The 14,613-nt window shown below is 44.8% G+C and overlaps 1 protein-coding gene across 1 annotated transcript; it reads right to left on the bottom strand.

Moving 5' to 3' along the window:
* Positions 1-108: 108 nt before the first annotated feature.
* LOC131901682 (leukocyte immunoglobulin-like receptor subfamily B member 3) lies at positions 109-7,239 on the bottom strand. Its single transcript, XM_059252786.1, has 9 exons — positions 7,206-7,239; positions 7,007-7,042; positions 6,539-6,826; positions 6,097-6,402; positions 4,856-5,140; positions 4,424-4,729; positions 3,902-4,198; positions 3,355-3,657; positions 109-245 (listed from the first exon to the last, which is right to left on the bottom strand). The coding sequence occupies exons 1-9, from the start codon at positions 7,237-7,239 to the stop codon at positions 109-111; spliced, it is 1,992 nt and encodes a 663-aa protein (XP_059108769.1).
* Positions 7,240-14,613: the final 7,374 nt, after the last annotated feature.

Raw genomic sequence — 14,613 nt, 5'->3', positions numbered from 1 at the left:
ATAAAAAAAATTTCAAAAAAGAACTGGATTTTTTAATAGAAATCTTGGATCATAAGATTTATTTCTCATACTTTAGTATGTTGAGAGATGTACTTCTTTCTCTTCTGATTACAACCCAGCTACATGGTGGGTCTGTCTCTGGCTGTCCCAAGCCTCAAAGACCAGAATCCCGAGGACTATGAGGATCATGACAGAAAATACCATCCAGATGAGATTCTCCACTGTGTAATCCTGGTTCTCTGAGGCTGTGGTTGTGGACAAAGAAGTTACAGAGGTTAGTAATGGTCAAAATACACTCAAGATAACTAAATGTAACTAAGATAACTAAATGTCCACCCGGGCCCCTGCCTTCACTGGATAGAACTTGGCCCCTCTGTTTTCAGTGCTGACTTTGAGTTCTCTTTTTTTTTCTTCCAACTTTCTTGTGTTTGAGCATGTTCTAGAATGACTGATAATCTCAGCTAATCCTGAGAACAAAAGAAGAGAAGTAGGATGTGTGCATGCTGGTTGTTTCTTCTGAGTTCTACTTTCTTATTTACTGTAAATACTCATCATTCTCATCCTATGGAGTTCTGGAATGAACACAAAGTTCTGGAATGAATCTTTTCCCTGGCATAGCTGGATTCCCTCTCTTATTCTTATTAGTTACTTCAGCACCACTGTTAAAACACCGCTTCAAACAGCAAATTCAGGGTAGAATAAATTGTCAAGACATTACAGGCATTGATCCTGAGTCACTGCACTGAGCAGTCAGAGGACCATTCTGAGTGTGGTGTCTGTGTCTCTGGTTTACTCTGTAGAGGTTGTGTGGACTCACATCCTTAATCTGGGATGATTTCCTAAATGGGTGTTTTTGCTGAGTATTTATTCCATTGTCACACTTAGACACTCCCATCTCTCCTTGGATCTCAGCATTCACCATATCTCTTCTGAGTACCCAGGGACACATAATGGTGGTTGAGGAGAAACAATTTTACAGTCTTAGAGATGAGGTATGATTTCTGCTAAGGTTAAGAACCTGTGTCTTGTTGCTAAATTTCCCATATATTCCTCCCCATATTTGACCAAGAAATTTCTCTATGTCCAGTTCAGATAGGAGCACGTCCTTCTAATGTAGAATGTCCTCCATCTCTTTTCTTGCATATATCATGTGGGCAATGCATGATCACGATGTGGGGCAGGGGCAGTGTCATGCAGAATGTTCTGCCGTCCTGCTCTCAAAAGAAGGTGTGAAGTGACTCCCCCCCCCGTGTGTGTGTGTGTGTGTGTGTGTGTGTGTGTGTGTGTTTGTGTGTGTGTGTGTGTGTGTGTGTGTGTGTCCCCATGTGTACCAGGAAAGGCAGTAGATGGTAAGCCACTGAGGTTTCACCTAATAGTTCCCCCAATATCATGGCTAGCTCACACTAAGTATAGATCCCAAGACGGACGGATCTAACCATTACTTTAGTCATCTCTATAAATAATAGTTATTAATACAAACAGGATAACTTTCATGTAAGGAGAGAGTGACGCATGTCTCCAATCATTTTAGGAGACTCAAGGGTCAGTGGTGGATCATCCCTAGAAGTCCAATCCCTAAACCTTCTCTTTTTCAGATGAGCACATCAAGGGCAGGCACAGGATATTCTTAGCTGTCACCTCTCAAAAGAAAGCTGAACCCATACAGTCTCAGTTCCTCTATTTCACCCTGAAGTGAAATGTTACAGACTTCACAAACAATATGTTTTGATTGAGACTGCTGGCTTTTATTTTGCTCAATGTGATCATTGTTATGTTCAAGTTCTCATGATTAATTTTGTCTGGTAAGTTTGAGCTATAGATGTGGATGTGTTTTGAATAGAAAGAGAGTATAGCAAGATTTGTATTTATTACAAGAAGGCTACATCTTCCCATGGAGACACTGAAAGCCATGGATTCACATGAGGGAAAGAGTCTGTGAATAATGATAAGTGGAGGGTGATGACAGAGGTTGTCACTGGGGACTAGTTTCTCCTTAGAAGCCTATTTTTGTCTGTGGCCTCCCCAAGATGCTCTTTCAGACTACTTGAAACCTTCTGGGTTCCATTAGCAGGGACTGTGGTGAGCACACTTAGAAATATCCATGTTGGCCTCCATTATCGTGAAAGTGAGTATCTATCTGACTGGTCCCCTACAGCACTCACAACCCAATCCAACTAATAATTGTTGTAAATGGAGAATGATGCATAACCCCTTCAGCTCAGAATGCTCTGGATAACCTTACTTGCGACCAAGAGCTGTCCACAATGGCAATGACACATGACAACAGATAAAGAGATGAGTCGAGGTCTTCAGAGCACCTACTGATGCCACTAAGAGTGGAGGTCACAGAACTCACAGAGAATACTAGATCTATGCCCCATGATATGGACAGAAGAAACCTGAATTCCCTGTCATGGCCCTGTGCCTCACCCTTGCACATGTCTCTATCACTGTGGGACAGATCCACCACAGAATCAAGTTCTGGATGATTCTTCTGTTAGAAGAAGTCACAACCAAGGACAACATTGAAAGAAATTTAAAGGTGTGGACCACACTTCTCCCTTTTATACTAAGATTATCAGCAGTCCAGAAACAGAAGCATTTGTCCAAATCAGCATCTCTAGAAGCAGCTGTATCAAGCCGATAACTAGCTGTTGTCCACCCGAACACCACATGACAACAGAGTTTTTACATAGCCTCTGGTGCCTGACTCCATGCAGCTGAGGAGTGTGTTCTCACCACCTTAGTGGCTGGATGGGGGAGGTGAGTGTCTGGGTTTCCTGTTCTCCACCTTACCCAGCTGTCCAATCCTCCATGCTGAGCCTAAACATCTCTCTCTGGAAGCCACCTTCTGTAGCACAAACTAAACCCTGGGCTTCTGGGATCTCTGCTGGCTTCCCACACTCCCAAGCTGAAGTAACAGAGAAATGAGGGTTTTTCTGGGCTAAAAACTGCCAGGCAGCCTGGGAATAGAGCATACTCCTTGCACTGAGGTGCCTGATCTCACCAGCTGTTGGCATAGGCCTTGAGGCTGAAGTGCTGGAGGCTCAGCTTGGATTTAGGAAAAATTACATGAGGAGGGTGAGGTTTCGATGCTAACCCAGGAACCTGCCTCTGCTCTCTCTTCTACATCTTCCCTGAAACCTCCACATAATTCTCATGCTGTCTACCCCAAAGCTAGATTGCAATAGAGGGTGGAGTGGACATTACTAGAATCTGCTGCTGGCATCCACTTCTTTGTCAGGAAAAGGGCCTTCTGACTAACCTTCCTGTTGTCCCTTTAATCCCATCCAAGTCAAGGGCTCTCCTAGTGTTTGGACTTTAAGTCACCCTGAGAGTTCAGGATCACCTCACCTGAGACAGTGAGCTCCACAGGGGCACTGGCTTGTGTCAGCAGATAGGGAGATGAGTTGTGAGATCCATAGCACCTGTAGGTGCCTGAGAGGTCAGAGGTCACAGCACTCATGGAGAATTCTGCCTGGAACTCCCGAGCTTCAGACTTTGATTTTAGTCGCTGGGGTTGGTGGGCTGCTCCGTCCTTGGACACAATGAAAGTGTCCACCTGGTATGGTGACTGACACAGCAGGGTCACGTTGTCTCCAGGGTGTACTGTGGAGTTAGGCTTCACTGAGAGGGAAGCACTGAAGGGAAGCTGTCCTAAAGAGAAGAGGGAGGATGAGAGGCTGTCTTCATTGTTCTGAGCTGACACCTCACCTGGGTCTGCCCTGAGCACCTGGGATTCTGTCTGTTTTCTCTGCCTGAGCCTCTCTCCTGTTCTCCTGCCTCCACATATGTGTCTGAATAAGATCCTTGTCCTTAATTCAAGTCATCAGCTCCTTAACTCCCCCACGAGAGCCCATGCACAGGTTAGGTACCTGAGGGAATCTATTTAGTTCCTCACCTGTGATCAGGATGTCCAGGGGGTCACTGGCGGCTGACCACTCAGAGGAGAGGTTGTATGCACCATAGCATCTGTATTGGCCTCCAGTAGAGCTGCTCACAGGGCCCAGTGTGAAGCTGGCCAAGGAGAGACCAGCCTGGGGCCACTGGCCATCATACTGGGTGAAGTCAGCTCCACCCAACTTGTATAGAACAAATCTGTCATAGTTGTTCTCAGAGCAACACTGCAGGGTGAGGCTGTTCCCAGGGTCCAGGATATGGCCTTGATGAGTGAGCAAGGACAGCTTCTTAGACAGACCTAGAGGGAAGGTGGCTAGGGATTGAGGAGTTGGTCTTTACTAAACAGTTATCCCCTCCCATCCTGCCCTGCACATGTCACTGGTTCCCTTTAGGGGTGGGGCTCTGTCTCAGCCACCAGGTTCTTTCTTTGTCACTCTTTACCTGCAATTACACAGTGGGACAGGTCCATAGCAAAAAGCCCAGGGTGACAAAAAATGATTGGTCAATGATGGGGCTGGCTCACCTGAGATGTGTATTTCCAGGGGCTCACTAGGTACTGACCACAACTGAGGAGTATGATTGTAGTAACCATAACATCTGAATGTTCCTCTGTGGTCTGATGTTACATGATCTACGAAGAAGAAGGCTTGGTACTGCTTAACACTTTGTATATACTGTGAGTTCTGAGAGCTGAGGAACTTCTGATCTTCCTTGGTGAGAATGAACTTGTCATATCCATCCTGTGAGACACACTGGAGAGTCATGTTTCCTCCTGAGGTCACCACAGGGCTGGGCAGGGCTGTCAGGCTGGGTTTATTGTAGTAGATTCCTAGGAGAGAAGGAGGCAGACTGTTACATGGACTCACACAGCCACAGTATTCTCCAGGACTAGGCTTTAGGAGGGGAATACTCCTGAGAGCAGAGCCTAAGACTGAGACCCTGACTGTCCCCTCACCTGTAACCACCAGTTCAAGGGTGTCACTGCGCTCTGACCAGCCAGCTGAGCTGTAACAGTAACAGTGACATTGTCCCCCATGTTGCTGTGTCACAGAAGGGATGTAGAACTTGGCCTTGTTCCCAGGCTTCTCTGGGGTCTGTATTCCCCAGAATTTTTGGCTTCCCTCTTTATGCAGAACACATATTTCTGCATCCAAGGTCCCCTGACACCAGATGGTCATGGGATTTCCTGAGATGACCACAGAGCCTGGCTCAGCCTTGATGGTGGGTTTGTGGAGGGTCCCTGCAAGGAGATTGAATAGAAGAAGGTGGGTCTGTGTGAAAGTGCCACAGAGAAAGTCACACTTGTAGATGGCACTTAATTATTTTTTTATTTTTCTTCTCTCATACAATATATCCCAACAGCAGCTTCCCCACTTCCCTTCTCCTCCAGATCCACTGTTCCTCTGTTTTCTTTCAGAAAGAACACTTTTTCCAGTGATATTAACTGAATATGGCATAACAGCATGCAATAAGACTAGTTACACCATCATATTAAGGCTGGACAAGGGAACACAGTAAGAGGAGAAAGATCCCATGTTCAAACAAAAGAGTCAGAAATATCCCTACTCCTATTATTATAGTCTAACAGAAACTCCATGCATGCCAGGTGGTGGTGGTGCATGTATTTAAATTCTGTCACTAAGAAAAGAGATTCAAGCAGATCTCTGTGAGTTCAAGGCCAGCCTGGTCTACAGAGTGAGTTCCAGGACATACAGGACTACACAGTAAAACTCTAAAAACAAAACAAAACAAAAATCCAAGGTAAACCACCACAGCATATGCGCAGATGGCCTAGGGGAGACTCATGTAGATTCCTTGGTTGCTGCTTCTGTCTCTGTGATCTGCTATGAATCCTGCCTAGTTGATTGTGTGGGCCATGTCCTCCTGATGTCCCGAGTGCTCTGGCTTCTGCACCCCTTCCTTCCTCTCTTCTCTGGGGTTCCCCGAGCTGTTGTGGATGGTACATGAGCTGATCCAGAGTAACAGAAGACCCCATAAGGATTCATCTCTGTCCTGGACCTCCTGGGATTTGCTGTCACTCTCTGCCTTGGATTCTGTGTCTTGTGTCCCTCTCTCTACCATGCTCTGTGTCATGGGCTCAGGAGCCCTGGCCCCTCACACACACCACACACCAAGGACTCCCTGAGCATCTGTATCATTTCAACATCATTCTAGGGAAAGGCTGGGGTTCCTCACCTGAGAACAGGAGCTCCAGGGGGTCACTAGGTTCTGACCACACCTGTGGGCTGTCCCTGTTAAAGCTGTAGCATCTGAATGTCCATCTTTGCCTTGATGTCACAGGGCCCACAGAAAACAGGGCCTGGATCTCTTTAGTAGAGTAGTTATGCTGTGATTCCAGTGCCCAGGAGTGCTTAGGTGGTCCTTCCTTAGTCAGAATGAACCAGTGATATGACTGCCTTGAGGCACACTGGAGGATGACATTCCCTCCTTCAGTCACCACAGGACTGGGCTGGGCTGACAGGCTGGGCTTACTGTAGACTCCTATGAAAAAAATAGGAGTCAGTTAAATATATCAGGTTTCATTATCCTCCAGGACTATGTGGTGGTGGTGGCTCTGTTAATAGACCCACTTCTTGACAGTCAAGCCTGAGGCTGGGGACCCTGTGTGTCCTCTCACCTGTCACCACCAGCTCCAGGGAGTCACTGAACTCTGACCACCATCCACTATGGATCTCATATTGACAGCGATATTGCCCTGCATGCCGCTGGTCTACTTTTGAGATTGTGAAGACAGCCTTCTTCTTAGGATTCTCTGGAATCTCTGTGTGACTTATTTTTTCATATTCTCCTTTGTAGAGTCTATATGCTCTGCCTACTATGGTCCCCTCACAGAAGAAGGTCACTGTAGTCTGCTTGTAAACCACAGAGTCTGGCTGTACTCTGAGGATAGGTTTAGGGGGCTCCCCTGCAAGGAAAAATAGCAGCTAGGACCCAGGACAGCCATCCTCAGATTGCAGACCCAACCCCAACCCCCCAGCCATCCCCAGGGGCAGCACACATGTGTTGTTTTCCATCCTCACTGCCCAGGCATGGCTGCAGGAATGATGAGATGTGAAGGTCAGGACATCTGCAGACACTTACTCACCTGCCAGCACTGGGGTCCCCAGGCCCAGAGTCAGTCCTGGAAGAGAGTTCCCTGTGAGAGGTTTGTCCCTGAAGCTTGAGCAGTTCCTCCCCTCTGCAGAACCTCCTAAGACCCTGGATTTTCCCGATGGGCCATTGCTGGGCTGTGGGGCAGCATCAACCCTAGACCACAGTATCCCCTCCCCCTGTGCACATCTCACCCAGACAGAGCAGGGCTGTGACGGTGAAGGTCATGGCATCTCCTCCTGGAGGCTGCAACTGTGCTCATGGGCCGAGCTACAGAGACTGTCTGGAGAGACAGGAGACACAGGGTGTGGCCTTTGGAGGCAGGACACTCCCTATGACATGGTTGTATTTCAGCAGCCCCACAGGAAGAGGAAGTGCCCTCCTCAGGCACCAGGCTCTGTCTTCCCCAAGGCTGTGTCTAGGTCAGGTAATAGACTCTGCAATCAATTCTTTGTCTGTTTCATCTGTCCTCATCTCTTTCAGTTCCAATTGGAACTGACAAATTAGCAGACAAGTCTGAATATTACACATAAGAAACACAAATTTACATATGGATTTCCTTTATTCCTTTTCACATTTTTTATGTGAAATACTTCATATTCAAAATGTTTGAAGATTTCTGTGAAAGGTCTCACTGTGTACATCTGCATGGAATGAAGTTCATAATCCTCTTCCTCATAGTCTCAAGTCCCAGGATACAAATGTGCACCTCCATTTCTGTTTTTTTTTCTTTTGTTCTTTTTGATGTATGTACTTTACACTACAACTTTAAATTACATATATTTGTTTATTTACACTTATTTCTTTAAATTGCACTTATTTAGTCATAATAAATTCTTATTTTCTTCTTTATGTGTGTACATTCGCAGGTGCCACAGCAGATGCATGGAGGTCAGAGGACAAGTACAGAAGGCAGATTTCTCCTTGCACAGTGTGGATCAGAGTCAGGGCTGAAGGTTGGCAACAACACTCATACACTGATCCTTGTCAATCGCCCCGTCTTGGCATCATCACTTTCCTTAGTCCTTCTGCTTCAATTCAAACATTGTCATTGGCTCCCTGGAGTCCTGGGCCAAACAAGGTCCCAGCATTATTTGACTTACTTGTGGTGCAGGTTGTTGGTGTGGCTCCTCTTCTTCTTGAGGCAGATGACCACACAGGGCTACGGGTGTGTGCAGCACTTGAGGGCAGCAGTGCGTGGCCTTGTCACAGTTGTGTGTATGGAGAGACTGGCAAAGGGATGGCTTTTTGATGCCACCACACGGGCACGGCACCAGGTGAAGGGTGGAACTCTTTCTTGACCTTGCTGTTGGCCAGGGTACAGCCACCCTCTTTCTGATGGCAGCAAATACCTGTTGCTACTGGTCAGGTGCGATGACTTCCTTGCCATTCTTGATGGAGACATTCTTTGGGCTGGACCTCTAGGGTCATGGTCTTGCCCTTCAGGACCTTGGCAAAATCTGTATGTTGCTGTCTGTTTGGCCATCTAGTTGAAGAGTGGGTGCTCAGTAAAAATATTTCCTTTTACTTTTGGTACTAGAGATTGATGACAGGAAGGTCAGTATTCTACTACACGTGTGCCATACTCCACCCCTGAGCCACACCCACCTTATCCTGTAATTGTAAATTTCTGACCTTACTTTAATTTTTTTGCATCTATCTTTTTCATATGCTTTATTGGTTTAATTATTTTGTTGTTTATTTGAGACAGGCTCTCAGATGCCTGTGCTGGAACTCTGCAACTGACCATCTGTGTCAGAGAGGACGGATGAGATGCCATGTGTCGCTGTCAGTCATCTGAGGCAAGTTCATCCCTGGCTTTCCTTGAGCTGGTTATGTAGGCCAGGTTGGGCAAGAAACTCACAGAAATCCTTCTGCCTCTGCTTTCTAAATGTTTGGATTAAAGGTGTGAGACATCAAACCCAGCAATGGATTTAATACCTTAAATGATTCAAAATGTCCTAACAGTATGTATTGTGTTTAGATGGAATCCACCTTCTCACCTCCTCTTCTCCCTCATCCTCTCTTGCTGGTTCCTTCCTCACTGACCTGATTTCCTCTTTGATTCCTTCTGTGACCCATTAGTTGTTGAAAATCAATTGCCTTTTCTTACACACCTAACTTTCTGTTCTCTTCCTCCCATGCAGCTCAATTTGTGCTCCCATAGTCTTGGTCATATATCCAGGGTCCACACCATTAAAGAAAACTGACTCTCTCACTCCCAGTAGGTTTCAGATGCCAATAGCTCTTCATCTCTGGGTGAGACTTTGTGCCCATCTCACATCCCTGTACTGGATTTGTTCTACAATGAGCTTACATGGGGCTTGTAGATGTCATCTCAACCACTGTGAACTCAGATGTTTAACTGTTCTGCAGTGTCCAGAAAAGAGATTACTGTCATCATCCACCATGTATGGGTCTTAAAAATTTTCAGCCTCCGCTTCAGTAATGATCCTATGCTAGGACTGTGTCACATGGGGAAAATTCTGTAACTTAGCATTACTTCAAAGGATGGTCCAGGACACACACATCTCCTATTTATCATATGGAGAATGACATAGATGTTTCCTTCTTTTGATGCTGAGCCCAAAAGACATCTGTAATTTCCTCTTTGTATCAATGTCAGTATGAATAATCACCTTTTTGTAAGTCTGCTGTGTATGTCTTTTACAAAATCAGAAAAATCCTCAATTGGCAGAGTGCTTATGTGGCTATTCTTAGATGTCTAGGTTTAAACCCCAGTACTGCATAAATCTGATGTTGTGGTTCAAGTCTTTGACTACATCATTCAGGAGGTAGAGCTAAGATTAATAGGAGTTTAAGGAAACTCTTACTATGCAATGAGTTTGGTGTCAGCCTGGGCTATGTCAGGTCCTATCTCATCAAAGGATAGAAAAGGTCCCCTAGAGTATGTGGTGAACATGATCAAATATATTTTATGCATGTAATTATCTCCAAAGAAATAATGACAGTATATTTACTGTAAAGCTCCCACACTGTGGATATGTCACACGTATTTTATTATATACATTTTTATGTTTCCCTTCAATTCTTCTTTTTTCCTCCATTTCTAAGGGGGACATTCCTATCCCAGCCCCTGTGTCTTTTGCACCCCTATGAGTTATCAATCCAGCATTTCACATGGCTATAGTGTCTCTTTAGTATTGATTTTATGGGCAGCTGTTTTTTCCTGACCTGAGAATTAGTGATGAGGCATGCCATTTGAACCAGTCAATGTTTTACTGACTGCTGTGAGCTTATTCACACCTACCTCTCAACAGGCATCATTGTCAGTGAAAATAGGTGCTGCCCCCTCCTGGTTATGTAGTGGAAGTTACTGAAGAGCATTACAGCTGGCTTGTATTGTGGAGTTTAACGCCTTGGCTTTGATCTGCATTTTGTGATCCTTACCTTTGTGTCTATTACCCTCTGTTTGAAGTATGTAAATCTTATCTGACTTTTTCCTGAAAGGTTCAAACCTATGCATAACTAGGTTGTTGTGAGTTCTCAGAAATTAGACAGGTCCTGGGACTGAGAATTGCTTTGACTTTTGTCTCCTTTGGGGAGATTCAGACAAGAGATTTTGGCATGGGGAAATTGACTTGCTAAGCTGTAAACTGAGTAACAATAAAAAAAAGCCTTTTTGAAGCAAAAGTCAGTCAGTTCATCAGAAATCATCTCCCCTGCCTCTGCACACGCCAAAATTCTCCCTGGAGTGACCCTGTGTCCTCCATGGACCTGTGTGAAACCAACAACTGACACTTGACATGGTGAGATGAGCTCCAGGTGGTGAACTTGCCTCAGATGACTGATAGCCACACATGGCATCTCATCCGTCCTCTCTGACACAGATGGTCAGATGCAGAGTTCCAGCACAGGCATCTTGTTTGCTGGTGGATATGAACTCCCTGGGATGTAGGGTCATGAGTCTTCTCCAACTTTGACCCATGGCCTCCATCCATAAGCACTCCACATGGACCACAATTACTGACCAATGGTCAGATAGACTGTGAGTCCTGTAAACCTGGGTGTCCATCAGAGTTTGCCCAGCTGAGGACAGTTCCTGTTGCTTTCCACAAACAGCTCATGGTGGAATGCAGGAGACTCTCTGTCTTGAATCCACTTCAGTACTGGGCAGAGTCTAAGTGGCAGGCTGTGTGTTTGTTTGACTCCCTACACAGTCACGATGTATCTATTGTGTTTTTCTGTTTGGGGCAGTAAGTGATTTATGTTCTTTTCTGATTATGTTCAGATCTTGATTATTGACTTTTGAACAAATTGTTTTTCAATTTGAGGGAATGCATTTCCCATTATTTAATCATTATTTATTACCTGTGAATGACGCACACACACCCACACCCTGTCACATATGAACATGGATGCACACATGAGTTTGAAGTCTTACATTTTTAACCCAACCTTGTTTTCTGGAATAAGCTCATGTTGATCATGTCTATCATTCCATCTACATGCCAGGATGTATTTCCTGCTAATATGTAGTCCATGATTTTTAGTCTATCACTAGATGGGAAGAAATTCCCACCCAGCTTCATGATGGAATGATCAGGGTCCTGTTCTTTCCTAAGGACATCATCAGGCCTGGCTGCACCAACAGAGAAGGTTGTATAGAGAGAGGTGTGAGAGGGGAGGATGTTCAAAGACCTTTCTATATTTTTCTCAGCTAAAATTTCACCACTGCCAGCCTCTGAGGACTTGTGTTTCTGTGTCTCATATCACTCGCCCACTCCCATCACTCTCCTTTTCAACTTTCTCCCTCCAGGAATCCAACCCTTACTGTGCTTATCACCTCCTGGAATCCTCCAGTGGCACCTGGGTCAAGTGTAGACTTCTGACTATACCTGCAGGACTCATCTTCCATGGTAGATTGTTCAGCAGCTCACTGGGGGCCGAGAGAACACTATAGCTGTATGCATTGTACTGTTTTCGCCCACCCCCAACCCCCAGCTGCTCACAGAGCCCAATGGAAGTCATACTTAGAGAACCCAGTCTAAGCTTTTGTTCAGAGAACATGGGGATATCAGTTTTTCTATCTTTGTAATCAGAGAGACATTGGATTGTCAGTCTCTCAAATAGCCTAGAACAGACGGTCTCTTGGCCAGTAGGGATGAATTCCTGGATACCCTTCATGGGAGGATGAGCAGTGAGTTCATTGTTACCCTACATCTTCCCTTTCCCATCCTCTGATGCAGACCTCCCCTTATCTCACACTCTGGCAGAGGAGAACTCAGATCCGGTCTGTCACATTTCATCTGTGGCTCTCCTCAGTACACAGCTATTGAAAAGACCTACAGTTCTTGAAATAATTGGTTCAGGGTTAGGACTTCCTCACTTGTGACTAGAAGCTGAGGGGTGTTGCTGGGCATTGACCTCACCTGTGGTTTTATTCTTGCAGTAAGTGGAACACCTGCAGGAGCTCCTGTGGGTCGGCATTTGTTGGCCCAGGATCAACACTCTGTGTGTCTATGGACTTGATGTGCATTCAGGGTACAAGAACACTTATGATGTGTTCTCCTCCATGGCACAGAATAAATCTTTCAAGACTGTACTGTGATCAGCACTGGAGGGTTCCAGTCCCTTCACAGTCACCAATTTGCTGGACAATGCTGACAGGTTCCGTGCACTGTAGAGTTAGAGAAGGAGGCAACATCAGCTGGTACTGGACTGTGATGGGGACTCCTGAGAAGAGGACCCTTTCTTTAGGGCAGGGTTGGTGATGGACCACTGAGTGCCCTTTCCTCTGTCATCATGAGCTACAGGTACCACTGCTCTCTAACAAGACAGTACTTGTATGATGGAAACACTGGTATAGATCTTTATATGATCTGTCATAAAAAGGATTATTAATGTAGTTTTTGTCCTGATGTTCAGCTTTCTTGCCTTAAACCTTGAATTTCCTTCTCTAAGGTATGTATGGTTGTAACTTCCAGAATCTCCAGACACCAGAGGTTTATGGATTCCACACAGGTACGACAGTGTATGACTCGGGCTGAATTATTCTTTGGGGGCCTTGATTTTCACTGAATCAGAGGCCATGTCCTAGGACATTCTCCATCCATATTCACTATCTTAGTTTTCCTCATAACCACCTTTTTGTCTGGCTGCCATGGGAAGTTGCTACTTATACCTATAGTATATTCCCACAGTTCAAAAACCAGGTCAAGGGCTGGAGAACTGCCTCAGTGGTTAAAAGCATTGGCTGCTCTTCCAGAGGATACTGTTTCAGTTTCCAGCAACCATTTTATTTATCTCACCACGCTCAACAAGAGTCCCAGTGCATCTGATGCCCTTGTCTTCCCTCCACAGACACCGGGATAGATGTACATCGAAGGAAAAACACCAGTATATGTAATATTAAATAACTACGTTTAAAATTCTGAAAAATATCCCCTATAGATGTGCTCATCTGCTTTTTTCTTAGTTGATTCCAGACCCAGTCAAATTATTAGCCAAGATGAGCCACCATAGCTGGCCTTTGTATTCTCCTGAAAAAATTTCTAATCTTGACTTTGGAATTTTTATACCTCATTGCAAGTTCTCTCTGAAGGTCTCTTATTTAACAGGAGAGAGTCAAATAATGAATATTTTGGCAGAAATTTCACTGTTTTGGGGAACACTAAATATTTTAAGTAGAAGTAACAACAGTATGTCACATTAATTTGGTTCTAAGTCATATCAGCAACATTGATTGCCCTAAGTTCTAGCTGTCCATCACAGAGCATGCCCTCCTCCCAGAGTGGGCCCTGAGTTCCCTTTGGAAACCAAGACAAATAACTTTGCCAGCACCTAAGAAAATAAAAGATGTAATGCGCCCTTAATACATTATTACATCATGTAAATCTAGCAAGCACACAGTGCTTTCCCCTACAAGAAAGTTAGGCCCTTGTGATAGTAATTAATTCCCTACGATATATGGATTTCAAGGGCCAGAGACCAGGCATCACAAGAGCTGATTTGTAGGCATGGAGCTGTTCATCTCCAGCAATGATTTTATGCTCACTCTTTTGGGGATTTCATTGTAATATGGGAGATGGGAGCCTAGGTGGTTCTGTTTGTTGGGGCTAATGAAAAATCTCTACATAGACATGCATATGTCCATGAGGTTTCAGTGAGGGCTGACCCTCTTTCCTGAAACAGGTGAGCTGTCCTGACTCCAGGGTCTCACCATGAAACATTAAGATTATCTTTATGTCATGTGAAGGTAAAATTTCATGAAGGAAGCCTTTTATAGGAGTTTTCTATTACTTGTTTCTTATAATTAAAGATAAGCTCCAGAGATGGTAATATCTTACATGGTAGTATTATGTAAAAGAGACAAGGACAACCAATGAACAATGTTGGATGAAGTTTTTAGACTTGAGAATTAGAGAGGATAATGTGTCTTTGGATTTTGAGATGCCCCTTGTTGAACACACCAAGGAAAAAACTACATTCCAGTGGAGTATGATGTCAATAGTATCAGTCTCAGAGATTGACAGCTGAGGAATGAAAATGGTGAACTTTATTTTTTCTAGTGATGAAACTAACTTGAAATATCTGCCAACACTCCAGTTACCCTTCAGTTTTAATGGAATGATTTTATCA

The sequence above is a fragment of the Peromyscus eremicus genome, unplaced genomic scaffold, assembly GCF_949786415.1.
Source record: "Peromyscus eremicus unplaced genomic scaffold, PerEre_H2_v1 PerEre#2#unplaced_218, whole genome shotgun sequence".
Classification (NCBI taxonomy): Eukaryota; Metazoa; Chordata; class Mammalia; order Rodentia; family Cricetidae; genus Peromyscus; species Peromyscus eremicus.
This window is presented reverse-complemented; position numbering and strand designations above follow the sequence as displayed.

Bases quoted from the DNA above. Each gene is read 5' to 3' on its own strand.
- LOC131901682 (XM_059252786.1), bottom strand. From the start codon at position 7,239: ATGACCTTCACCGTCACAGCCCTGCTCTGTCTGG. The intron at 5,141-6,096 runs GTGAGGAACCCC...ATCTCCTTGCAG, and splicing joins CCTGGAGCTCCTGTTCTCAG to GGACCCTCCACAAACCCACC. The intron at 3,658-3,901 runs GTGAGGAACTAA...TCTTCTCTTTAG, and splicing joins CCTGGACATCCTGATCACAG to GACAGCTTCCCTTCAGTGCT.